Here is a 27,481-nt window from a genome sequence, read left to right as displayed (position 1 = left end):
TGGGTTATTGTACCTACTGCAGTAGTTGGGGCAGAAGTGTCAAGATTGAAGCTAGTACATCACCTGTGCCCTTGCTTCCATTGGACAGATTGAAGGGGATGTAGGGACTTGCAAGGCAGATACTTACAATGGGCAGAAAGCATTCTAAATTTCTTTGAAATTACTCTCTCAACTCCTAATGGGTGCTGAAGAGGTCAACAAGTCCCTGTGGTCAGAGGTATCCAGAAATACTGTCAGACCAGAGCAAACTTCTACTACTATTTTTTTTTTTCATGCCTTCCTCTGCTATGGGAGAGATCCCAAGCTTTTTTTTTCCTCTTCCCTCTGCAAGTTAGCTGATAAAGAGTCAGTGGTTGCTGCTCTGAGCCCTCACAGACTTCAGAAATCTTCCTCTTAAAGAGAAAGCAAAGAGGACCTGCTGGCTTGTCCTACTGCAGCTGTCCTGGGACCTGCTCATACACACTGAGTGTGGTGGAGTCTCCCACTTATCAGGGCACTAGTGAACAACACCCTGAAACAAAGGGGTGAGTTTCTGGCTAAGTGGCATGAAGGAAGGGGACAGCTGTTTCGGGAACAGTACCTGCAATTTCCCGGTGGTGAAGAAATGTCCTCTGCCTGAGAACAGGAAATAACCTGATGTTTGAGATAACCAAGTATGATATCACCAGACTACTTGTTTAGTGAGCTTAGATACTGGTTTTGTTTATTTGGAAGTGTTATGTACTGGCTAAAAATTCTTGAAGGAGTTGGTCTAGAAAACAGAGACTGGATTAAGACCAATACTAACATCAGAACTCATGTAGTCTTAGGTTATCTGTCTGGTAAGGATTCTTTTTACTAGAGCGGATGTACATAGAGTTCATGTTTATTATCACCCTTAAGATAAAGCATCTCAGTTACAGGAATCTGATTTCAGGCTACTGAAATAGTTTGTAAATAGTAAATAGTTTGTAGCATTGGTAGAACTAACAATGATCATCCACAAAGGTAATTCCATATTGAAATCTCTTGAAGACATTCTCAGCTTTCCGAGACTTGCTATTGAGCCGTTCATATGCGTCATTTTGTGTATGTCAAACAATTGCCTTTTATTTTTTCCTCCCCCTGGATGGACGTGATATTTGAAATGGTTGGGGTTTTGTTTGATTTTGCTTCCACTTCCTAATACATGTTGGTCATTTAATTTAAATACCAACTCTGCCAATGTTATGGCAGAAGTTGCAGGCTACAGTGAATATTTCCCAGCTGTTCAGGCAGTCTAAATCCAAATTTCTAAAGTGCACTAACAGTTTTACTGCTTCTCACCCTGGCTACACGAGTGTAATTATAAAAGGTGACCTCATGTTTTTTTTTAAAGTGTTTGTCAAAGAGGAGGAACTGGCACTTAGGAAGGCATGTAATTTGTAGCCAGTTCTGATGGTGATGTTGAGATGAGGATTACAGGGCGGTCAAACATGAATGGGTTCATTTTTTAATGAAACAACATCTGGAATAGCATGAGATTTATGGTTTTCTTGAACTTAAAAACTTTTGGCCGTACTAATGGTGAAAAGTCTTAAATTAAAGTTTTCCAAATAAATTCTAGAGAGCTGCTAAATTTAGAAAATGCTGAACGAGATAGTGCTTTTGTGTACCTCATCTTTTGTTTTCCCTGTCAGCCTGTTTGTTTCTGCCTAGTTTCCCCTCCATGCTACCTGGCATCCCTGCTCAGGACAGTTGTTCTCACTCCCTCCCTTTCATACTCCTTCCTCCTCTTGCTCTTCTGCAGCACAGCCAGGCTGGTGCTGGCTTACCCACAAGTAACTGTGGAATTAATTAGGCTGAGATCTTGCTGTAGAGCAAAGAACTGGGGTCTGCTGCAGACAGTATGTGGAAGATCAGAATAACCTGTCATAGAATATGCTGCAGCTTTGCAGCAGTGCTGAGTGTTTAGTTCTGGCACTGGATTCCCTCAAAGCCGCTTCTCTTGGGCTGCGGTCACTTCACTCAAATGTGTGCCTAGATCTCACAATGTAATTTATATTTTTTTTTCCAGTAGACTTTTGACAGCAGGTGACTTTGTGTGCGTTCTGAATTCCCTTTTAAAGGCAAGGAGGAAGGAGGGAGAAAGGAGTTTCAACCCCCTTTCAGGCCACATCATCAGAGGTCTCCAGGCAAACCCCGTGTCAGTGTCTGATAACCACCCGGCACTATACTAGAGCTGCACCGGTCTGTGCCCAGTGTGGGTGCTGGGGAGCCTGCCCTCCCCACCAGCCTGTAAAACCTGGCAGACAGCAATGATTAATGTGTATGCTGAGTAGTTCCCACCCATCTGGGCGATATTGTACCTGCTGGAAGCACACAATAGGTCTGTGCCTATTCCCACCCGGTGGGAGGTGGATCAGTGCTGTGTTTGGTGCGACTGGTGCATTCGTTGGGGGGGAGAGAACTCCTGCCTATCCTGTGAGCTGATGAGGCAAGGGTAAATGTGCTCTGGGGGTGATGTGCTGTGTAGGAAAATTCGATGTAATACACAATTATTTTTTTCCCTTATAAACTGGGAGAGCCCCAATTGCCAGTTGTTATGTTGAAACACAAGAACAAAAGATTAGATAACCGAATGTATCCTGATACTCATTTCTGGGATGCCTATCTAGATCCACAAGGAGGAAAGCTCCTTGTGGATCAGGAATGCTACTTGTGAGATGCAGGGAAGTGGTGTGTTCTCCTTCTCCAGCAGCATGTGATTTATAGTTACCCTTGTGTTGTTTTCAGAGCAGGTTGGTCTGATTCCCTAGAAGAGGTTCTTTGCATCCAGGCAGTAGTGGAGGAATTAATTTTGGCCCAAGTACTGTCTCCCTGCTACTCTGCAGCGCTCTGGAGCTGCTTGGTCTCCCCATGGCCTCTAGGTCAAAGTCCACGAACATTTAGACAGTGTTGCAATGTCCACCCTACAAATATTATTAAGGATAGGGACTGTAAATTAAACTGTAAGACCTTTTCCCTGCTATGTCTTCCAGTGCAGTGTAAAACATGGTCTGCCCGAACAATACAAGCTTGACAGACCAGTTTCATATTCTGATTTGTAAAACAAGTGAAATATTTTTTCTTTCTTCCTTACCCTTAATATTTATTTAGGTATGAATTAATGCCAGACCCCGGGGGTTTTTTATCCCTCTGCCTCTCCTTTTCTTCTTGCCTGAGTTGCAATATCTGTAGTCCGCAAATGATGAGAGGGCAGGGTCATGGCAGCAATTGCATGTCAAAGTTAAGGTGTCTGATCTTTTTATCTACAATGGCAAGTATTTCTCATGAGGAATTACTTTCTCCTCTTGTCTACTGCTTCACCCTTCTCCATTTCAGAGTTTTATGCCATGCTTGACATTTTCATTTTTTTCCCCCTGGTTTTAAAAACACCCAACAAGATAGTAAGCTGGGTTTTGCCATGTCAGCCCTCTCAAAGTGGCAGCCTGCAGCATGTTTTGAGCATGGGTGTTTTGGTAGGCTGAAAAATACCAGTTCACAAAGTGTTAACTTATTTTTGATAATGAGATGATAACAAATGTTAATATTTAACTACACTGTTGGGTTTTTTTTAGATGTGGTTTCTATTTACAGTGCTTAGACCCATTCTAAATACAAATTTGATAGCTACTTTAACTTTTTTAGTTTAGTTGCGAAGCAGCACGTATGTTGTTCAGAATAAAGGTGGTGGTCAGCTGAAAACTGAGAAATGGCACTCAAATACCATTTTTCAGTGTGTGTCTCAGTCCTAGGGATGGGTGTGGTAAATCATGGTCTTCATGCAGCCAGAGGGACATGAACAGCTACAAGGTCTTATAGCAAAGACTGGGTTTTAGATTAAAATCAGTTTTGTGACAATGTCTCCTAATCATGTCAGAATAGTGTAGAAAAGATCCTTAATTGCAGCACAGAGATGTAAAAGAGATACTGAAATATCCTGATGCTGCTCTCTGGAAAATTATGAATATATTGTTATGAATAGAGTATTCAGGGAAGCTGCAAGCAAGATCTTGTATCTCCCAACCCTTTGATGTTAGCTGACATTATGAAGTTGGGATAAGCGAAGCAGATAACATCAGCTGAGAAGCAAGTTAGTTGACTAATCTGTGGAGGGCGAAGGCTGGAAAAGATCTAAATGTCTCAGAATAAAGGGAACTCCTACTGAAAATAAAAGAAGTAGTGATGGAGAAGTGGGTGGTACCTGGATGCTACTAAAGTTGATTTAATCATGTTAAGTATTCAGAAGAATGTCATATGATTAACAAATCATATTCTAATTGTTAGCGTATTAGCAATGATTATTTACTTAGCAAACTTCCTTCTTCCCTCTCCCAGTGGGGAAAAGAAAGAGAGCAAAGTTGGAATAGAAGAGCTAATTGCCCCTGATTAAAGTGTGAAGTTGAAGGATAGATGAAACTTTTCCAGTTTTGCAGTGTTTCAGATGGTATCTCATTATCTTGGGATTTTGCTGATGTGCTTTGTGGATAGCTTGGAGAGTCTTTTTTGCTTATGGCATAGACTAAGCAATAATTTAGTGCAGAACGTTAAATCTTTTCCAAGTTAGTTTACTGGCTCTGAAATGAAGTCAGTCTGTGTCCTTTTGCATATTTGAAGTGTTGGGCTTGTTTTGTGATTGCAGTGGTTTTTGAGCCGTCTCATCACACTGGAGAGATGGCTCTTAAAAGTGAGCCATGACCGAAAGGCCTTAGAAAGGCCTTTCTGCTTCTTTGGGTGAAATGGAGCCATGCACATGCTGCACATCCCTGTGGGGCATAGAGGGGACAGCCTGCTTACCCTGAGGTAATTATTATAAGAGGCAATGTGCCTCTGCCTCTCCTATTGCAAACAGCTTGATGCAATCTGTCTTAGGTATCCCATTATCACGACAGAGTTGAAGTTTGTAAACCAGGAGGAAGTGCTATGTCTTATATCAGTGTTAATGCAGTGATGTGTGGCACTGAGCCTGTGTGCTTTATTTTTAAAGCTGAAATACCAGACTTAAGAAATATGCACCTAAAAAGCTAATGCAGAAATTTCACAGCTGTCATGTGTATCAGAAAATGCAGTTTTGAAGGATGTGTTTCAGCAACTTAAACTACATTAAACTTAAGAAATCATTAAGGAAACTTGTGAAGTCCATGGTTATGCAGTCCTATACTATTTTGCGGGGTTGGAAACTGTTTTCATAGGTTAATGAAACTGCTTTCATACTATGCTGCACAATCTAATTATATCTTTCTTGGAAGACAGCTAAGCATGTGTCCTCTGGCTCACATGCCCTCCCCTCTTTTTCTCTCCCCACTCCTCTGCCTCCCCGTGTCCCCAGAAACTTTGTGGTAGTAGTCAAAAGTAGTTTCTTTGCGTTACTTTTCAAATGGTGCGTTGCCCAGATGGTTGGTCATGTCTATAGTTAAAGCAACCTGACCACTTCTATGACCTTGTGCTCAGTGATCACAAGTGATTTTTCTGGGCTGCAGCTTTCCTTGCCAGGTGTCTGTCATGGTCAGAAATGGATTACTGGTTTCCGAGAATGAAAAGTGAAGAAAATGTTGTTTCCACTGCAAGAAAAACAAATTGGATAAGAAGCTGAACAAAGCAAACCCTTGCATCTGGTGAGTTAGTAAGCTCTCTAGTGTATGAGAATAGGGCCCCCAGGTTTGTTGGGAATGGGAAGAAGGCAGATGTTGAGCTAAAGGTGATACTCTGGTACAAAAAATATCTCTGTTGACAGTAAAAGTTCTTGCAAATTCAGATGATTATAAACTTCTCAAAATACCAGTGTGTACTTGCTCAGTAAAAATTTGGTTTTGAAGTATTTATCTTTAAGGTTATAAGCACTTAGGCACCAGTCAAAGCTTTTTAGCAAAAGCATCCACTTATGATAAAGCTGAACTGTGTTAGATGTACTTGGCTCTTGGAGGTCTAGCATCACACAGAGAGGAAGTAGCTTGAAAGTCAGGTGTTGACTGTGTGTTGGGTTGAGGCATTCAAGCGTAGGTGGTGTAGGCTTATTTGAGTGGCTGTTCAAAGCAAACAAACAACAAAACCCTCTCAGTAGCTGGTTTGTGTTTTTTTTCTTGTGTGTTGTGTTTTTAATGACTCTTCTGGTTTCCAGTCCACTTGTGTCTGATTAAAAACATAAGGAAAGATGTAGTTTGGAGATGTTTGGTTCTGAATGTGACTGGTAAAAGAAAGAGCAAATCATTAATTTTTATATCTTCTTCTGAAGTCTTCCAGGATTATTGCTTTTAGTTTTTTACTCTACTTAATGTCCTCATTTTGAAATGTGACCTTGATACTTCCACCTAGCTGGTTGTACTGGTGGTCAAAAAATGCCGTGTGTTCTCAAGAACATTTTATTGACACTTAAAATACAGATCAGGGAGTGCTTTGCCCAGCTGTGATCTGAAGGAAGAGGCATCCTTACTCTGAACTCGGAACGTTAAATAGTTTAAATATGCTGATGTTGCCATGGCTGAGGAGATACAGAGATGCCTGTGGTAGTAAAACCGCCCCAGCTTTAGGTGTTGCAATTGGGCTGGCACATCCCTCTGGGAAGCTTCTTCTGCAGCCTCTTTAGTGTGGTTTTACTGCACAGTTATTTTCTGTAGAGTTGGGTATCACACCGCTTTCTGGAACTCATGCACTTTCCTTAACATTAAATGCAGCCACAGTGTCATCTTTGGCCAGCAGCTGAGAAGGGGAGGAGAGAAATGTCCTGTGGCAGTCTGGATGGAAATTTTGCTACAGTGGTCTCCTGTGGCTGTAACTAGGAGTACTATTCAAATTGTTTAGTACTGGGAGGAGGCATTAGTGCTAGGTAGAAGTACTAATTTCTTTGCTTTTCCATTTGTTTGGGGGTTTGTTTATAGTGCTTCATCTGCTGACTTTGAGATTTTCCTCCAGAAATAAGTACCTGGAGACTGCTCTGCCTTTTTTAACATATATGAGAAGCATAACTTTATTTTTTTACTATTTTATTCTTTTTAAAAACAGCTTTGGTTCATGTTGTTTTTTTAATAAGAATGCTCTAAGAGAATCTGAAAGCATCATAAATTTTAAGTCTCACTAGGTAAGGTAGTTACATAGAATATGGATTCTAGTGCTGTGTGGGGTAAATTGATGGGGTTTGGTTATAAAAAGATGGAGCAGGAAGGAGAGGAACAAAGAAACATGAGAACCAACACACCTCAGTGACAAATGATAGATTCTTACTTTCATTTATTGGTCTTAAAATCATTATCTAATGTGCAGGCAAGCTGGTGGCTTTTCCCCAGACAGGGGGGACTTTGGTACTGCTGTGGTAAGCTGTGGCATATGTGACTGATGTGCAGAGGCCTGGGCTCCCACAGCGAGGCTTTTACCCAAGGGGTTGAGAGACCACATACAGTGTCTGGGGCATGTTACCTGCATTGGGACAGAGTCTGTGAAGGCCAGCACAGCAGCCAGGTGCTGCCTGGCTAGGGAAAGACCAAGGGTGCAGCTTCGTGCCCTGCTTAGGGCCTTCCAAGGCAGCAGCGCTGGTGATCCTTTGGTGTCCTCTTGCTGAAACCACTGCAGAGAGCAGTCACGGCAGAGCTACTATCCACCTGCAGACTGTTTAGGAGAGGGCAGGCTTTCTTTCAGCAGCAATCTGGGCATGAATTGTTGGAAACAGACTGCGAACCCACAGTGTGACAAGAGTGTGTGTGTCCAGTTCCCCTCCCGTGGGCTTTTTGTGCCAGACTCCGAGCAAGCATTGTACTAGAGCATCTCTCCTGTCTTATTGCTTCTTTTTAGGACAGAAGAGTCTACTTTGCACTTTTTCATGTTATCAGGTTGAAGGTAGAAACCAAATCCTCAGTAGGCATGTTACTATGACCTTTTAGCAGTGGATATTAAGTCTGCTTAGATGCCACAGCCAGCCTCCAGAGGACAAGGACTTTTGAGGCAGGAGCCCTTAATTGCCGCAGCTTGTGTTTGTAGTTACAAACTTTGCATTTGTGACTTTGTAACTTCATTGCAAATACTGACTCACTGCATGAAACCTGTCCGGTTTTTCACCCCTTGTAAAGAGTTACAGAATGGTTACTGTTTGGTTGCATTACCTTTTGCCAGGTGCTTTCCCGAGCAACCCATATTTTAAATAGTCCTCCATCTTGATTGTGAAGCATAGTGAGTCACAGCATGGGTGGTGACTCACTGATACCCGTTAAACATTAGGATCCTTAAGGTGTGACTCCTTAAACTTTGACTAAAAAAAATGCTGTCACAGCATGAAAAAAACCCCACTTGCAATATATTGCACATCTGCATAGGCGGCAAATTCTCTACAATGCACCTTTTCCACCAGCATATTTTATATGCAGTTATTTTTGCTTGGCATAACAATACAGTCCTTTTTCTTTAGCAAGTAATTTATCTGATCTCTTGTATTAGGATGATGGAAGGAGGACAGAAAGACAGGGGCACACAGAGAAATCCCAGGGAAGGTTTAGCAGCATCCTTCCTTTAGGCTTGGCGCTGTTAACTCCTGAGTGGGACACCAGGGAATTCAGCCAAAGCAGTTAGGGGGTTTTAATGGTCTCCTGCTTGTAACAGATTAAACTACCTCTTGCAAGAGGTGGTAGAGGATTACTGTCCAGTCTTCAGCCAAAACAACCTCCCAGTGCAGATTTACTTGGAGTGCCAGTTGAACTGCCAGTCATCAGCACTGCCCACCCCAGTGTTTTGTTCTACAGGGACATGGAAACCCATCACTCCTTTCTTTGTGGAGCAAACCTGAGTGTCATCTTTGCAGAATGAAACTACCGACACTTGGAGCAGGACCTGCCACAGCTCTGGGCACAGCCGTGCCATGTGGGCACATGACAAATAAGTTCTGCTCTGTTGAGCCCAGGTGTATATAAGGGGAGAACCAGCACTGTTGCTGTGTAATAGTTCCTGCTTTATTTCTAGCTCTTCAAAGCTGAGGTTTTTCTATGTGGATGGGAAGGGGCAACACAGGTCTCTGGCAAAATTTCTGTGCTTTCAGCATGATGAAACCTTACTGGTTTGCTCTGCTGCTGTGTTAAGATGGGTAGGGACGATATGCTAGCTATTAAATATGTATTTTGTCCTATTAATGTCATCTTTACCTGAGGCTGCTTTTGACTGTAGCATCCATTTTTCTTCTGTCCTCTCTCCTTATTCTTGTCTCTCTTTGCAAGTTGAATGCCCTGGTGGCACCTACCACTGTCGTGCCAAATTTATTTTGGGTAACTGCTTCATGGTGACCTCTCTGTGGTTTGTGACAGCTGCCAGAGGAGAAACCAGGATATACTTGAGCTCTTAGTACAGAGCGAGTAATTTGGGGTCATGGCAGATTCTCTGGAATTTTTTGTTAAAGCAACTGTTGATATATTTCACCATTTCCCAATTTACAAGTTTGGAGAGTTTTGCAGAGGGAGAGGTTTCAGGAAGGTCAAGGGCTGCCTGGTCTGCTAGCACCCGCGTTAGACTGCCCGTATGGGCTTGGGGGATCAGCTCTGATTTCTGCTGGCCTGCAGAGCGAGTGCTTAACCAAGGGCAGGGAAGGGCCAGATGCAGGGTTTGCAAGGAAATAAGTGTTTTTATTGTCAGAGCAGCTGGGGAGTTGGACAATAGCCTTAAAAACAAACAAACAAAGGATGACTCGCAGATAAGTTATCGAGAGGAGTGGGTGTATTTTGGGCACCACTGAAGGACAAGCTGATACATTGACTCTTCTTCTGCTTTTAAACTCTTACTTTGTGTGCCAGTTTGCCAGAGGGGTTTGACGTCTATTGTCCTGGCCTGAAATTTAACAACAGTCCTTGAGATTTTGGCTCTTCCAAACATGAGCCTTTACCTACGTGTAATCTGGTACTGCACATTCTCTGCCATGGGCTTGTGTGAGGGCCAGCTACCTTTGGCTAGCAATAGTAAGCTTTGAAAATAGATAGACACCAGGGTATCTCTTTTTCCTTTTTGCACTTGGAGGACACTACTGTTCCTCTGACATCAATAAATTTAAAAAATAATTATTGAATTTTAAAATGTGTGCTTGTATAAATATGACTATCTTTAATAAATTTAATTTGTTCTCTACAAACAAAAATGATTTTTCTTTTTCAAGTAGCATATACACCTTCTGGATTGTGAAAATGAAGCTGGAGCATTTTAAAGCCTGCCTGGAGCTCAGATATATATCTTGAATTTTGTTTTGTTTTCAGCTTGTCTGGGCAGATATTTTTATTTGCTAGCTGGAGATTGGTTCTAGAGTTGCAAGTATTAGTAATTGCATTTCCTCCACTTGCTCCTGAAAAGTCAAGGTTTTTGGAGAGCAGTTCTCACTGCCTTGCTGAGCTGTTTGCTGCAAATAATTCATAGCTATTTGGTGAAAAAAATCCTTGCTCAGACTACTTGTTTATGGTTCTTTAGTGTCTTCAGTCTGTAGGGTGGAAGAACTCAAAAATACATTTAACTTAAACAAAAAGCCTGATCCTGAAAGCTGGCAGATTTCTTTTGGCCACAAAATTGTTGTACCTCTTAGTGACATGGTATATTGTAGTGAGGTCATCTCTGATGTTGAACTGGAGGACTGAGTCTTGCCTTATTTGTGGAAGGGCTGTACCTCATGGAAATGTGCAGTGCACCTAATTGAACTGTTTTGAGGGAAGCTCTTTTTGAAGTTGCATCTAACTTTTAAAAATAAATTGCATACTTCTACTTTGTGTTTTTGGCTATGAAACTCCAGTTCGTGGTGTCAGGAGGGCTGCTACTATTACATTACACACAAACAGCCATTTATTCTGCAAAGTTTCAATTCCAGAGTATCTGACTCTCCAAAGTTAGCTGCACTTATTTGTCACGTAATGTGCGTGGCTCCCATTACCATCAATATTTGAGCGCCTCACAAACCGCAAACAAACATATCTTCTTATATTTATTCAAGGGTATAATAGTAAGTATCCACACTTTACACATAAGGGAGATTAAGTTACATCTCTGAGGGCAATGAAGTTGTTGGGCTAAAGCCAGGAATGCAATCTGGTTCTTCTGGTTTCCTCTGCCTAGAAGGAAAATGTCTTGGAGTTTAGGGAAGCCTCACTAGAAACCTTGTTTTTCCTATCTTTCTCATGGGAATGAGGCAGTACCCTAATGACAAATTGCCTGAAATAGTTCATTTCCCCTTCCTTTGGACAGAAAGATTAATTTCAGTTTTAGGCATAGCTTTATTGTGGAGGTTCAGAACCTGTCTGGTTTCTGAGCTATGAAATGTCACCGTGGGGGCTGCTGTCCCAAGAAGTTGCATGGCTGTGCTGGGATCTCCAGCTGCCCTGTCTAGCTCCATGCCAGGACTTGTCTTGACAAGCTGTGCCCTTATTTAGTCTTCATCCCCCTTCCTTGGGGGCCCCTGGTGGTCTAGTGGTTAGGGTGCAGCACTTTCACCGCTGTGACCCGGGTTCGATTCCCAGCCCCCTGGGCAGATGGAGCTCCTCAGCCCTGTAAGGCAATCCATCTAAGAGAAGGTCACTCTAAACAAACCTACGTCCTGAGACCCTCACTGCCACTGTCCAAGCTTGCTCGGCCCCGCCAGATGAAAGAAGACTGGCCATTATATATCCCCCTTCCACCACCTGGGGAAATCAAGATGCTTTTCTGAAAACAAAAGAATCCTGACACTGAGAGCCTGAAGCTAATGGCCATCAGGGTCTGTGGCAAAGCAGCTGTTTTTCCCGATATTTCCAAGCAGCTCTGAGGATATCAGCTGGAGCACTTGCTCTTAAATTGTCAGGCTTACTGCTGGTGGGCTTCATGGGGCTCTGATAATGGGTGTCTGGGGCTGCAATGACAGTGAGATGCTTCAGCTGCATCAGTATTGCCAACGTCAGATGGAGATATCCCCTTAGGCTAAACTCGTGTGACCTGGAGAGGGGGAGACTTAAGTGTTGGATATTGTCATCTTACAATTAAGGGTCTGATAAAACTCACTGAAGTAAATGAGTCTTTAATTTGCTTCTTGAGGTCTTGGATTTGACTTGAGGGGGAAAGCTTTCCTGTGCTGTTTCCTTGCACTTGTGTTAGGACTGACATTTGGAAGAAGCTCTGCACTGATATTACTATGTTAAAACACATCTGAGAAACTAATTTATTTCAGTTTATCTGTCTCTTTTTTTCTTCCAGTGGGATCTTGTTTGTGATTCTGCCTGGAAAGTCCACATTGCTAAATTTTCCCTGCTTGTAGGATTAATCTTCGGCCACTTGATAACAGGATGTATAGCTGACTGGTAAGTGAAAAATTCTTTAATGCAATGTAACTATGAATAAGTAACAGTATAAAATATTGTTTTGATTGTCTTCTACTTTATATTCATGAAGAACCTTCGCGTAATGATTTCTCAGGTTCTGAAAGAACCATGATGGACAAACAGTTTAAAACTGTTTTAATTGTTTGAACCTGAGTAATTTATATCAAGGTAAATAACACAGACTCTTCTCTATTTGGCTTAGCTATTTCCTGCTGACACAACTTATTACAGCTGTAAAGCTAGTACAGAATTGAGTATTTTCTAACTATACAAGTGAAGCCTTTAGTTTAGGGTTTTCTTTTGCTTAAATAAGAAGTAGGGCCAAAAGAAATTGGAAGCGGCATTGATTTCACTGAAAATGTGACTAATGTAGTGTCAGCCTTGTGCTTACACAGTATCTTTTGGTGAGTTGAAGGCTGTCTTTTGCAAACCTTTCCCTTGTTCTTCTTTTAAAGTTCTTGTTAAGCAAACATTTTGATGTAGTGTTAAGGATTTGCTGACTAATGTCGTGCTAGTATTGGGGTATTAAAAGAGTAGACTGCAATTCTTTAAACTGCTATAGTTAAAGGCGTTATTGGATACCCCAATTATGCTGAGGATTCAGCTTTTATTTTAGAAAATGGTCTTGTAGTGTAGAAGAGGGGAAAGAAAAATTAAAGGGATGACTCAAGTGATTTCAGTGGAAACTTGCAGCATCTGAAACAATAGCTCTGTGATGCTGTCCCAGTCATTTCGGTGGCTTCTAGCACAGTTGCCAATGTTGGTGCTTTAAATGGCCCCAAGTTAACTCTTTTGCCATTAACTAGAACAGGAAAGGAAGAAGAGTTGCCTATTAGGGAAATCTTATAAAGCCTCAGCAACTCACCAGTCAGCTGGGAGAGAAAAGGCCCCCTGCAGCTGTGCAGTAATTTGGATCAAGCATTCCTAGTGAAATTGCATCTTAATTCTTGAATAGTCGCTGAAAGTTCTTGGGCGAGCAAGGAATCATGACTTTTCAGTGAAATAGGGAACATGCATGAAATACAGTTGAATTTGATTAAAATACCACAGTAAAACGGGGCTCTAAAAACTCATAGGAAGTATAGAGGGGAAATGAATGAGAGATCTTGCTTGGCTTTCCTAAAAAGGAATCAGTGTGGAGAAAGCGGACTTATTACCAAGTTAGGAAAGTGGTGCTATAATTGACAAATAAGCCACAAATAAGTGAACGACTTGTTGCCTAAGGCACTAGCTTTGAGAGAGAATTGCAGTAAGCAGGTTTAATAGCTCTCTGCTACCAAAAGGAGCATTCTGTGCTTCCATCCATTTCTGTCCCCAGCGTGTACTTTGTGCTGCCACATGCGTTTGTTGGACCCCTCTGCGAGCTGCTTAGCTGAGCTAATGCAGCATAAAATTACCCTAATTTTAAAATACCTAGAAATGTCTAGTGAGTTTATGAGAATCTGGCTTCCAGCTGTGGTACGAAGGAGAAAAAGGGTAATTTGGTGGCTGGAGGGAACAGTGACCCTTTTGTGGGTGACCAGAATGGACACAGTTTGCTGCCACCAAAGCTAGTCCTCACACTCCTGTTTAGTGCCTGTTGCCAGCTGATGTACCTAACCCAGTAGGGCTCCTGTGCTGGATAGTCTTTTTGTCATTTAGCAGTAGCATTTGGGGACTGGTGAAAGAACACCTAAATGGAATTTACTTTGCTGTTTAATCACAGCTTCAATTTCTGCAAAGGTGGAGAGTTGTGTGGAGAGATGGATACAAAGGGAGTTGTACAGATTGTACCTGTAGAAAGAGGAAAATTAAGTAAAAAAAGGATGTCAGTCCCAAGCAACAGCAGAGGAGATTAAACAGAGTAATGTATAGGAAGTGTTACAAAATTTCAAAATCTGTTCTCATTTCACTTATCTACTGCTCTCCAGTGTAGATAATTAGAAGATGCTTTGGGTTTTTTTAACCACTAGGGGTTTTGCTTTTCCTTTTTGAAAGAAGGTTTTAAAGGTGTACAAAGCAAAGGCATAGAGTGTATTAAGGCAATTTGCTAAGTAAACTGAGTGCTCTCTGTTCAAAATACAGTTGGTGTGCATGCTGGGATAGCTCTGTGTGGAAAATCTATAGGAGGAAAGTCTGTAAACATGCTCAGATATGTGAAGACCGACTGTGTCCAGTGCCTGAATAAGTTACTTGTTCCACAAGCAAAGTGCTGCTGGCAATTTTGCCAGCTCCAGACTGAGGTTTGTGTGGAAGGCTTCCTTCTGGAGCAGGTGGGCTTGGTGTTCATGTAGCATCAAGACAGTAGGTTGGTGCCTCTCACTGTCCTACAGTGCCCCTGCTTTGCACCTGCTCTGTTGCTTTTTGGAGCCTTTATGTCAGTTCAAGTCCCAAAACCAAGAGAGAGCCTGCAAAGAATGTCAAGGGAAGAGCAATTTGATCAGCTGCAACAGCAAGGTACATGCGTAGGAGCATGGGAAGAACAGGTCTTGTCCTCAGACCATTCACTCTTCCCCTGTGGTGCAACTCTGACATTAGGAATATCTTTTTGATGTATTTGCTTATCACACTGTGTGGGTTGCAGATTCTTCAAAAGCCTGAGGTTGCTTGTATCCCTAGTTATTTACCTGTGCAGGCAGCATTTAGCATTTGATCTAGATAACAGCATGCAGTGTAGGCTGAGACTTCCGTGATACAGAAATCTCTCTCTGGAACAGTTTGGATGGCAGCAGATAGCGTCCTGGGGCTGTTTTACCAGCGAAATTGTGTATGGTTTAATTTCTCACAAGCATTTCCATGTACTGTTAGATAATTCTGTCTGCATATAAAAGGCTTTTTTTATGCTCTAAGACACCATCCTGTCAAAACACTGCTGGATCACCAAATATATGGCTTATAGCTGCCCTGGAGCTTTGTTTTTTGAGAAGTGTGCTGCATGCCGGGGTGAAGAACACTAGTTTTGTGTTTGTGAGGACATGCCTCCTACCAGAGGGCTTACCTGGCCTCAGTTGGCTTTCACAGGCCCAGGAGGCCCTTTGATTTTCTGATTTTTCATTACTAGCAACCATTCATTTGCATAACTGGTATAATGGTAGAAGAAATTCTGTGTCCTAATAATGGATAACCTCAAGTACAGAGGATGGGAGGAGGGGAAGAAGGGAACTGAAGTATGCTAAGCATGAGGTCTTTTTCAATCAACATCAGGGAATGGCAGGTCAGGCTTGTGATGAGAATTAAGTTCCTAATTCTGAGGGTTTGCATAATGCCTTTCATCTGCAAAACACTTCCACAAATACTAATTGGTATGAATTACAGCTTGGCATAACAAAAATGGGGCTGCAAAAGTCTGTGCAGGTTGCTGATAACGCAAAGTTCATTGGCTTTTTGTCTGTATTCAGGGTTTCACGTGAGGTACTTCCCTTCCCTGCCCAAGTGCTTTGTGTTCCGTAAATATAAAATCTGAAGCACACACAGCAGTAGCTGCCCCCATGTCCAGCATGTCCCCAGTGCATTCCACATCACCAATCCAGTGATGTTATGTTCCCACCCTCAGCTCAACAGCAGCTCTTCTTCTGGTGGGCTGAGCTTGTATGCTGATGGAAAGCAGCCTGCTCTGACCATGCTGTCTTCAGTTTGCACATTGGTTCTGTTTTAAAACATTGTTCTTTTTTAAAAACTTTGAATGGCTAATGCCAGCAATTTAAATCTTTGAGGTGCCCCACAGGTGATGCTACAGCTGAAAATTATAGTCAACCTGTTTTCATGCAAGGAGCCATGATATCACTTTCTTAGGTGTGACTTTGAAAAAGCCCGAATGATGACTGGTGCACTCTTCTAGTTCCCAAAAATGTAAAAAATTATACCAGTGTCTCCTTTTCAGCCCTCTTCTCCCTATTTTATGGATCTTGTCCATTTTAAGTAATGCAAACCCCAAAGTTCTAATTATGAATGCATATATATAATGTGTTTAATAACTGCTGGTAACAATCTGCTGAAATAATTGAATAGAAGTGCTACAGTATGTGAAACTGGACTAAGTTGTGAGATTTAAATGCTCTTTATTGTGCTGACATTCAACCTGATGGCTGGCTTGCAGCTGACAGACTGCTTTGAATGGGTCTGTGAAAGCTGCCTACGAAAAGCAAGTTCATGTATTCTTTGTGGAAATGGCATATGGAGCTGACTAAAAGGGATCCTCAGTTCCACTGGAAAACTTGTGGGAGTTGACAAGTTGAAAAAAATTTGGAAACCTCCACATAATGATCCAATTTTTGCTTAAAAATAGCCATGTGCTCTGGTGCTTCGTATCATTCTCCTTGCACAGGAAGAGAGGGGGAGAAGGGGAAATTATAAACACTAAGCATATGAGTAAGAGATGTAAAAATCTCATGTTCCTTGCACATAAAAGAGCTAAACTCTGGAGCGACTGCCCCCACATTCAGTGGCAGCATAATTCTTTCCCCTTGTCAGCACTGCACCAACACATGCAATTAGAGGTTGCAGCTGCAAAGGAGGGCTGCAAGTCCTCATGCCCCTGTTGCCTGAAATTATTTTTGGAGTGGTTTATTCCTCACCTTCCAGTCAGGCTGGTTTTGTGGGTCTCTGCAGCTGATGTAGGGATACCAAGTGGAGGGACTTGAAGCTCACAGTTTTCTTGTGAGTGTTACTTTCAGCTCTCTGAGGCTCAGCAAAGTGACATGAGTCCTGTTTTGTGCTCGGTCCATGTTTGTTAGGCTTACCTGCAACAATGAGACCAAGAAAAGTAGTTTTTTTGAGCCACCTGCTCTTGCAGATGAGGCTGAGAAGCACATGTCTGTTGGGAAGAGGAGGCCCCTGCAGCTAATGTACTATACCATATAGCATATAATACCATATACTCTCCCATGCTACTACAGAAAACTCTGAGGAGTTGCTTTTCATCTCCAAGGAACTTATTTATGGCTTTGTGCTAGTTCCTAGATGTTTCCTTGTTTATCTTTGGTGTTTTGAAAATGCTGGTTAAATCAAGCAGTAATACAGTGTGCTGTCTCTGCTTAATCCCGTCTGAAATGAACTTGTCAGTGCAAAGCTGGCAGAGAAATCTGGGGTTTTAGTGAGCAAAAAAAAAAAAAAAAAAAAAAAAAAAAATTGGAAGACTGAAACAAGCATTAAAAATTGATGGCAATGTTTGGAAGGGATTGTATGACTTGTTCCCTTCTTTGCCAGTTTTAATGATCTAGCATTATGTCCCTCCTGGCTTTTAACTGTTTCTCCATACTTCCTTATTTTTAGGGTTGGTCGACGGCCTGTGCTGCTCTTCTCTGTCATATTCATTTTGATATTTGGACTGACTGTGGCACTCTCAGTGAATGTGACCATGTTCAGCACACTCAGGTTTTTCGAGGGATTTTGCCTGGCTGGAATAGTCCTCTCCCTGTATGCACTGCGTGAGTATACCTTCATCACCCATACAAATGTAACTTTATCCAATAAGTGGTTTGCTGTTCTCTGGCTTCCCGCTTTTGTTCAAACAGATCAAACCAGGATCATATGGACTGAAAAAGCTTTAGCCTGAGTTTTGGTAAAGAGGTAGGGATTTTGCAGCTTTCTCTTTAGGTTGCTACGGAGCAGTCTGTGAAGCTGTCTCAGAGCTCATTTTAAAAGAGTTATAAGATGGTTTGGGTTTGGCTGTTGTTATTTAAAGCTAGAAGTTATCCGTGTCATAGCAGTAATGTGTAAGAGGAGTAGATTTCACCTTGCAGTATTGAGCTCAGTAGGAGACTTGCCACTTCTGCTGTCTCTAGCAGTATGTACTCTGGCACATTTTCAGAATTTCCTCTGTTATTTGGAGCAAGATATCCTGCGTCCCTGCCTCAGGATTGTAAAGTTACAGCAAAAATATGTGAGAAGTGCCTGAAGTCCTTTTATCAACTTCTTGTTGTTGTTTCTGTCTGTTTCATGAGGGGAAAAAAAAGAAATCTCTGAGAGAAACTTGAGGGAAAGCTTGTAAGAAATATCTACATGCTTATATGTGAGGTGACTAGTAAACTTGTAGCCAAAACATTTGAAAACCCTTTGGGAGGCCTTGCCTTTGGAGAGTACATGCATGGAGAGTACATGCATGGAGAGTACATGCATGGAGAGTACATGCATGGAGAGTACATGCATGGAGAGTACATGCATGGAGAGTACATACATGCCATCAGCCTAATCTGTGTCCCTTGGATATGTTCCAGAGATCATCTTCTGCTTCCTTGGCTATCTGTAATTAACAGGTAGTACCACACCAACTGAGAAAAACACAAAATTTCCTCTTCTTTATTATGGCTCTGTAAAAGTATTATCTAATTATATCCTGGAAGTTGCTGTACAGATCTTCATAAACTTTTATTAACTTCCTGTTGTAGATGGCATCTAACCCATCAAGATTTAGCACAATATCATTACTTCGTATGGAGTATTTTGTAGTATTAAGTTCCCCAGTTTTTGTTTTGGTTTTGGTCTGCGCCAAGGGGAAAGGGCCTGATTGCAGGAGACAGGAGTTTGTTCTGTATTGCACTACTTTGTTATACCTGATATGGAATCCAAGATACGTGGCTTTTTTCCTTCTTCTTGCCTTTGCTTACGTAATCTCTAGTAAGAATTTTTCACCAGACCCCAAAACTACTACTGAAGACTTTATAGTTTTTTGGGGAAGTAATTTAATCTGTGGTTCCCATGGGAGGGGGCTTCAGCCATTGCCAGTATAACATTCAGCTGGATAACAGGCTTGTTGGAATTTTTCACAGCCCAATGCAACATATTAAATTTTCTTGTTTGGTGGATGTTTTTTTAAGAGAGTCATTGCAACTGAAGATTTTCATGCAGAAATGCCAACTAAGTAAATGTTTCATTACAGACCTTTTTATGATTGGAGTGAAAGAGTGTTTGTGTTGCCTTAAACCAGACAATAGCTTGCCAGCCAAGGCTTTCATTCAGAAAATGGCATATTCTGGTTACTTCATTCTCTTCTTGGTCCAGAGTAATGATTTGAGTCTGATATTTTGTCCTTACTTCCCCCAGGTGTTTGCTATAACCACTGCTGTCTGCGTAGAGAACACATAAATAGAGCTAGTAGGTGTTAGGAGAGATCTGTGTGAAATTAGCTGCAGGCTGAACATCAGCTCATTTCCATGGAAGTGAGAAAATGTGAAAGATGCAGCACCTGCACCTCTGATAAGTCTTCTGGCCTCTCTCTCAGGAGATGAGGGGAGTGGGTTTTTACTGTATTAAAAACTTTCATTTTAACAAAACAAAAAAAAGGTTGTCACCTTGGTGTAGAGTAGCAGGAAAAAAGTAATCCCTAAAGTCATAAGGGAATGGGAGTAATAGTTTTTTTTGTTTGGTGGTGGTTTTGGTTTTAGCCCTTGTAATCTATTAGGCTTCCTCTCAATCTAGATTTACTATCTTTTCATTTCTGCTGGAGGCCATAGCATGCTGTTGCATTCCTGTGTGGAGTAATATTATGATTCATAGCCCCTCTTCCCTTTCCCTTAATGGCCTTGATTTCTTCCCCTGGAGGTTTGTTGCCCCTGAATTCCTGTCTGGCTGCCCTGAACAGAACAATAGAAAGTGGAAAGTTTGATCTGCTAGTCACAGTCATTAGCCAAAGTTTCCAAAGCTACTGTGCAGAAGCAAACTGTATAGGCTTGCATAGCCTGCAAAGGTAATTAGTGTGCCACTGGGATCCTTTTACGCTGTGTTGAGCTTGCTAGTTGATCTTGGATTTATGGCCTGCCTAAGGGAAATTGTAAATAACAGTTCTGAATGCTTTGGGAGTGGGAAGAGCACCAAAGTGCTGTCTTATTTAAAACACAGGGCTGCCAAGGTTGAGTTGCCTTCACTATTCAAACCACACTCCTCTTTATAGCCTAGTACTGTTTTCCTACCTGTCTGCCCAAAGGTGCTAAGTGAGCCCAGGAATGAGGCCTGCCTTCTGTGGAGGCACAGCACTGAGCCCAAGCTGCCTGTTCTCCTCTGCAGGCTTTCCTTAATGTTGTGGTGAGCTCACTTCTTGTGGCCTCCAAGTACAGCCTCTTGCCTGGAGCTGCTCGGAGCTTATCTAAAGAAACCACTTCTGGATGTTGATTTATTAAACTGAAAAGTTTTCCTGCAGCTGCTGCAGTTTTGTTGGAAAAGGTGTTTCAGGTGTAATTTCTAGTGAAGCTGCATCAAGAGACAAGCTTTGAGCAGTTGATCATGCTTGGTGTGAAGGAGGGAAGCAGAGGAGCAATAAACCTTGGGCTTTCTTCTCCTGGGTGCTGTGGGTCCTTGCATCATCTAGGAAAATGAAAGGCAGCAAATCCTTTTCCACTGAACAACCACACACAGCTTTGAAAGGCTTTTGTTTCATGCTGATGTGGAACGTAAGGAGCTTCTGTCTTCCAGAAGTGGTTTCCTGCCTGGTACCAATCTTCAGTGGGTTCCTGTGCTCCTCATCAGCTGGCACACATCTTGTGTGGTGAGGCACCAGCAAGCTCCCAAGGAAGCTTTGCTCCTGGAGGATAAAGTACTTCCCAATACACCACACCAAGCAGTCATCTAATGCACAGAGCTAGACCTGCCTGTTGTGATATGCCGGTGAGGTCCCCTGCAATATTTGCTGAGCAGATTTCTGCAGAAATGGGCCACCCCTCGTTGGAGGAGTGTGCTGGGACCAGCAGCAAAATCTCCTGGAGAGAGAAGTGCTGAAGGGGTGCTAAGGAGCACTGGCCACAGTGGTTGGAAGGGGATGTATGGCCTGCCCAGCAGTGAAACATAGAAAAGAGTGTAGACTGGGGGGCTGGAGGGGACAGCCGGAGGGTGCCTTTTGTTCTGGTATTTGTTGCCGCATGCACATCCAGAGAGGAAGGATGGGCATTCTGTACCTGCTAGCTCAGCACAGCTGGATGCACAGCACCATAACCTGCTGCTGAGCTGAAGAAGAGGAGTTTGAGTTTAGCCATTGGGGTGGAAAGCCCTAAGCCGATCCTGAGAGGAGTTTTCCTTTGGACAGGCTGAGAGGGAGGGGAGGAGGTGAGGGAGCCCTAAGCAGGGGCACATACCTGAGTAATGCCTCTGCTGGTGTCTGCTGGACTCCTGTAGCAGGTGAGTCATGCCACTGACTGCAAATAGCTCTGCTTACTGGTTGCAACTCGTGGGACAAAGTACACTAGGGAAATGTGGAAGTCACTGGAGAAAGCAAATCTGATAATCTTGAAGGTGGGGAGGGTGTTGCTTCTGGATCACTTTAGTCTCACTGGGTCATTGCCTTGGCCCTGTCAGCAGGGCAGCCTTTTCCTGTATCCTTGTGGAGAAGGGCATATACTGCAGCTGACTCGGCACAGATCCCTTCCTTAGGGCTCGCTGGCATGAGCTGATGCAAGAGGTCTCATGGCTGAGGGCAGGAGTTCCCCCCTCCCTGTTCCATGCACGCCCTCTCCTCTCACATGCTGCTGACCAAGTCAGGCTGGACCCAAAGTCTTCCTGAGCCCTCTGCCAGGCAAGACACGCATCTTCCTCTGGAGAAGACCAAGTGTGCTGTTGTAAGTGGTATGTGCCCTCTGATCTTGTCCCTGCTTCCTTTGGAGATCTTCTGCTGGGCACAGTGTCTCTTGTGCTGCCTAAGCCTGGGGGATAGAGCTGGAATGTGGGCTCACACTGGGCAGGGCCTTTAAATGAGTGAAGGGAAACAAGAGTTTCCCTAGAGCTGTTCACATCCTGTGCTATGTCTGTTTCCTTGCCAGTGTCCCTGCTTTTGTCACTTTCTGGAGCTGAAGCTAGGATGATGGTATTAATTAAACTATTTAAGGGAGAGGAGAGGAAGAGATATATTTTTCTGGCAAATGCTACTGACAGGTTTAAAGAGCCTCCCATTAAAGTGCTATGTGCTATCACTAATGACTGTACCTGAGTTCAGCCATGGTGTGGATTTGCACACAATTGCAGGCTGTTCAGCAGTTTCATGGGTGACTGAGCTACAGATTATGCTGCAAAATTAGAATGTCTAGACTTGAATGAACCAGTAAATAAGCTCTGGAAATAGCTTTGCTGGAAAGGAGACGACATCTCAGATTGGAGTGAGGAAGCAGGGATGTCCCTCGGATGCATAGTAGCAGAATGAGTGAGCATGTTGCTTCTCTTTCACCGTTGGGAGAAAAAAAGATAGAAACACTGTTGAAAATCATAGGTGTTTCAAAAGCCTGGAGAAGCTTGGCAAAGGCGTTCAGGCTGGTTAAGATGTCCAGCTGTTCTGTATCTTTCTCATTTATAGCTAGGTCAGTCTAACCTGTTTCTCCTGTAAGTTACACAGGCAATGATCTGAGAGGCTGAACATGGCTTCTTAAGACTTTTTTTTTTTTTTAACATTTATCCTGGAAAGCTAGAGGGGTGTGCTAGAAAGTTTGCTTCAGGCTGAAGAATGAGCAAGTGCCACAATGGAGCATGGAAGCCTCTGGGTGTTGGGCTGTAGTGATGTCAGATTTGTAAAATAATTTTGCTTCCAGTCAGGTGTTAATATAAAGCGTGAGATTTATATCTTTTTTTTCTTTTTCCTTTTTCTTTCCCCACCCCCTCCCTCAGAGAAGCACATAGGCTCTGAGATCCTGAAGCATTCCAAGTTTACAATTGATTTTCTTCTTAGTTTTCCTCTCCTGACTCTTCAGTAACAAGCACAGGCAAGGCAAGGCAAGGCAGGTGAAGCACTGGAAACCGCAGGCTCTGAAGCTATTCTGTGTAATCTGAACTGGCTCAATAAATAACTCTGCAAAGCGTTCCTAAATCAGAGGATGTGGAAAACATCTGACTCCTTTCCAGTGCATTGACATGTGAGTTAGCTCTGCAGTAATGTCAGTTCTCTCCACTGACAGGTCTGATAAGATCAAGGTTTTTAAGCCACCTACCTTCTGTTTATGTAACCAGCCTTCCCTTCTCTGAGTCACTTGATGCAGATCTGGTAGGAGTGATCACAGAGGGATCCACTGAACAAAAAATCTTAACCAGCTCACCTTAAAGTGACAATTAATTCTTAAATGATACAGAACCACTTTGTTTGAAGAGCAGCCGCATACTGTTCCAACATTGAGATAGGATGTGAGTTTCTGGAAACAGTACTGCTACATTTTGGATAGCTTTGTGCAAGAACTGTTAAAAAAATAGTATGCAGTAGGAGCTCTCCAGCTGCTCAAAAAAAGCACTAGGCATGCCTTTTATCAAATGCCTGGGGGCTCAATTTATGCAAGAGTGGAAAAGGTTATTGGAATTACAGTACTCTCCTTATAAGTATAAATCTTCCTTGATCTACACTGCTTTCCTCACTACAATCAAATTACAACTCATAATCTGTTCACCTCTTTCACCTCAGTACTTCCCCTGAATTTCCTTCTCTTTTCTCATGGGCAGAGTGGGCATAGGCTCTTCAAGGGACACAGTGTCTGCCATTAGGCTGTGGACTCTCATCCTAACTTTAACCCTACAAACTGTATTCTGGAGCAGAGATGCCCTTGAAGCATTGTCCTGAATCCTGGAAAAACGGTTCCATTTTAGGCAGCCGATTTGAAGTTAATTTACACAAAGTCTTAAAGGAGAGTAAAAGGAATATCTTTCTAAAGCTCCTTGGCAGGTTAGATGTTTGGTTAATGCAGGAATTGCAACAGAATCTAATTTTAATCAGTTTTTCCATTGCAGTTTCTGAAAATCATGTGTGTTGTCAATGTGACAAAAAGCCCAAGGAAATAATTTTATTTGAGGTACTTTTTATATGACTGGTCAATTGGGAATGCAATTAAGATGGAACACTGCAGTTGTTACACTTGTGATGATGACAATCAAATGAGATTAGAGTACACTTGCAATTTCCCCAGTTCAGAACACAGCTTGCATTTTTATCATTTAAACTGTCTGTCTTTTAATTGTTCCAGACCAGCTCCAGCAGTTTGGGTATGCTCAGTATACCAAATCTTACCTTCTGTCGTGCAAATACTTGTAACTGTATCTGTTCAGGATTGTAATTACATTTTTATGGATTTTTTTTTAATTTCTTTTGGCTTTTTTTTAATCTGAGCAATGTCAAATAGAGTCATAGGTCTGCTCATCCCTATTGCATGGCTGAAAGCTCACTGCTTTTGAAAGGAAATGAAGAGGAGCTTTTCTCTTTACTTTTTTCCTAGCAGGAAACTGAATTTGTTACAGAGAGCATCACAGAGAAGTAGTACATATAAAGCATATTATGCTATGAATGTTGCCTTACTGAGTTTTAGCTACCCTGTTCCTTGTCTGTGTCCCTGCACTTGGCAGAACTTGAAAACAGGATGGGATAGTGTTGGAAATGAGATGGGCAGCAACATTCTCGAGAGTCGCCCTTAAGACAGACAGCATAAAGGGCTGGATTTTTTTTTCCCCAGATGCCTCTTCCAGTGAGAGCACAGGCATATGCACATTTTTCTTGTGTGCATGTGTCAACTTTCTGCTGCAAAAGGAAGCACACACAGGTTCATAAATCACCTAGGAATGAATAGTGCTTTACTTCCCTTTCCTGCCTCTCCCTACAGGTTAGCTCGTCAGGAAAATGTAAGCCAAGTTATGGCAACAGGATGTGCATAGAGGAAAAGCCATGGGTATGAGGAAGGTACATTTAGAAGTTATCTGTAGTGACTTTGAATATTCAAGTCCGGCAACAAATGTCAGCACACAAATTCACATAAATATTTATGTGTCTTTCAAGAGGAACTATAGTTTAACAAGGCTAGCCAAATTTCCACCCCCAGTCACGCAAACATGACTCCTATTTTCTCACTTACAAATAACATAACCCTGTGGGATTTTTACTAGTTCAAGTTAATTAAATTTCACTCAAAGCATGAAATGTGCAGGCAGTGCTCATTGCAGTAATTCCACAAGAGCGTATTATTTAGTCAGATGCAATAAAAAGTTCACTTTTGTTTTAATTCTTTGTTTCATTTGTTGTCAGTCTACAGAGTGTGCTCATATCACTCATTTTTCTCTTTTTAAAAAAAAACCTGCTTGAAGTTGCATTGTGAATGAATTTGTTTGTAAGTCTTATGCTGCAATTACTGGTGGACCTAGAAGTATGAGCTATGTTTTTGTCTTTTGAGAACATCTGGTCCCTTATTAAATGACTTGTTCATACACTTACATAGTTTTTACAGATAAGTTGAGACCTAAGTGCTTGCTAGTATCTTGGAAACTTGTTTATTGACATTCTTTGAATTCTGGTTATGGTATGAATTGTGAGAGAAGAAATCAGTTTACTGAAGTCTAATGAATGATATGCAAATCTTCTCAATCACTACTCCAGTTTTGCATATATGAGTTGTGTGTCTGCTTTAGTACATACATTCAGTAAGGAGTCTTTCAACTGTAGATAATCTTGAATTTAGACTTGATATCTTAGAGAGAAAGGGTGTTCAAAGAAGGTTCAGTGGGTTGGAAATATGTCCCTTGATGAAGAGAGTCTGTGCTGAACCGTGGCAGGAAGGATGGTTCAGTACTTGCATCAGAAGTTCTGGATGCATGTTCCTGTACCTCTCTGGCTGATTTCCCCAGGTCCTGGATGTCCCAGCATTTCTCTCTAACTGCCTTGTGTTTGGAGGAGTTCAGGACAGGCGAACAATTCTTGTGGCTTCTCCTCCCAGCTTTCTGTCCTAGTGCCATGGCAAAGCCAACCCTCTTGGACAGCAAACTACTGTCTTGTAAAGTGATTCCTCAGTCCTCTCCCATGCAGTCAGGCATTTAAGTGCAAATACGTCTCCATCAGTGGCTTACTTCACGTATTCAATATATTAGGCTAAGGACATACATTTCATTCTGCTGTTGTTTGTTCTCTGAGGGGAATAATCTCTCTGGCAGAAGCAGCAGTGGAGCATATTGTTTGCGCATGCCTCGACTCGACAAGGACGTAAGAAGTGCCTTGGTTCAGTGGAAGAGGGCAAGTTCTGCTGGAGTGCTGTACACTATAATTGATGATTTTGTTAAAAATGCACACGGGAAGACCTGTGTGCCCTGGTACTAAGACATAAGTAGGTTACTTTATGTACTATCTGTTATCCAAACACTTGAGATGAATTCCTTAGAGAAACAAGGAGGGCATTCTCTCTGTGCAACATTGAGTTCAATAGACATTTAAGCACCAGGGATTGTTGTCCAAAATAATTAAATAAACAAATCCCTAGAGTTTTCTGCTTGATGTGAAACTGCTGTCCAGAAGGAACAAAGTGTCAGTCTGTCAGCTCTTCAGGGACCTTTTCCAGTTCCACTATTCCTATCTCTCAGATTTCGGTCCTGTCTTCTGATATAGAGCACTCAGTTTACGAAGTAAGAAAAAAGAAAAATAACAAAAAACACGCAGGAAGCAGAATCAATAATGTGGTGAGGCAAAAAGCAATATAAGGGTAGAATGTTTTTTATTATAGCAAGTAAAAATGGATAGAAGGCAGGAAGGAAAAATAAGAGCAACTTAAAAAGATTGTATAATGCTGGAAGTAGCTTATGTGGTGAAATTGCAACCAGCGTTCCTAATAAAACCCCATTTTTGTTTCATTTATAGCTTTGACTTTAAAATGTTCGGGGGTTTTTTGTTGGGCTTTTTTTTTCTGCTTAGAGCTTGGCTGACTTGTTTTTCAATGCAGAAAGCCAAATCTGTATTTCTAGGAAGCTTGAGGAAAATTAATTAAAGAGATTTTGAATTATGGATCCATTAAAAATGACTCTGCTTTGAAAGTTAAATAAATAAATAAAGCTGTCAGCGTTAGTCATCTGTTGGAAAAAAATGGCTTCTCTTGTATCTTTACAACAGAGAAACTCAATTACTGCACTCCAGTGCTTTGGAACTTGGGCAGGAGAAGCTTTGATTATATCAACCTTGACTCTACCCATATGAGTCTTTTCAGATGTCATGTGCTAGTTTAGATTTGTGAATCAGCCTAAAGTGTTGTCCCATTCTGCTTATTTTTTTTGTTAATGTCTGTGCTAAGTCTGGAAGAAAATACGCAAAATTCCGTCTGCGTCTTGTAAACCTTTAACCTGATGGATTTGACTTTTTAAGGAGAAAACTTCATCCTTTTTGACTGAGTGTTGCATTTCAATAAAAAAGTATTTGTGCAGGTGCCTTTCCTCCTTTCCTGTCCTTTTCTTTAATGGTGATCTTTTCCTTAGAGTAAGTGTTCTGTGTGGGTCTAGGGTCAGTAACATGTGCC

The 27,481-nt window shown here is 42.0% G+C and overlaps 1 protein-coding gene across 4 annotated transcripts in view; it reads left to right on the top strand.

The window, feature by feature from the left end:
* The window catches only part of SLC22A23 (solute carrier family 22 member 23), a 115,492-nt gene that overhangs the window by 5,930 nt on the left and 82,081 nt on the right, over positions 1-27,481 (top strand). For all 4 annotated transcript variants that reach the window (XR_001877004.1, XM_017828755.1, XM_017828753.1 and 1 more), the window contains exons 2-3: positions 12,169-12,272; positions 17,544-17,698. Coding sequence is in view for 3 of the 4 variants with exons in the window: in XM_017828755.1 (XP_017684244.1) it covers positions 12,169-12,272; positions 17,544-17,698 (259 nt within the window). In the remaining variant the exon portion in view is untranslated. The remainder of the gene's footprint in view (positions 1-12,168; positions 12,273-17,543; positions 17,699-27,481) is intronic.

The sequence above is a fragment of the Lepidothrix coronata genome, unplaced genomic scaffold (assembly GCF_001604755.1).
Source record: "Lepidothrix coronata isolate B3197 unplaced genomic scaffold, Lepidothrix_coronata-1.0 Scaffold152, whole genome shotgun sequence".
NCBI lineage: Eukaryota > Metazoa > Chordata > Aves > Passeriformes > Pipridae > Lepidothrix > Lepidothrix coronata.
Note: the sequence above shows the minus strand (reverse complement) of the source record. Positions and strands in the feature narration are given on the sequence as shown.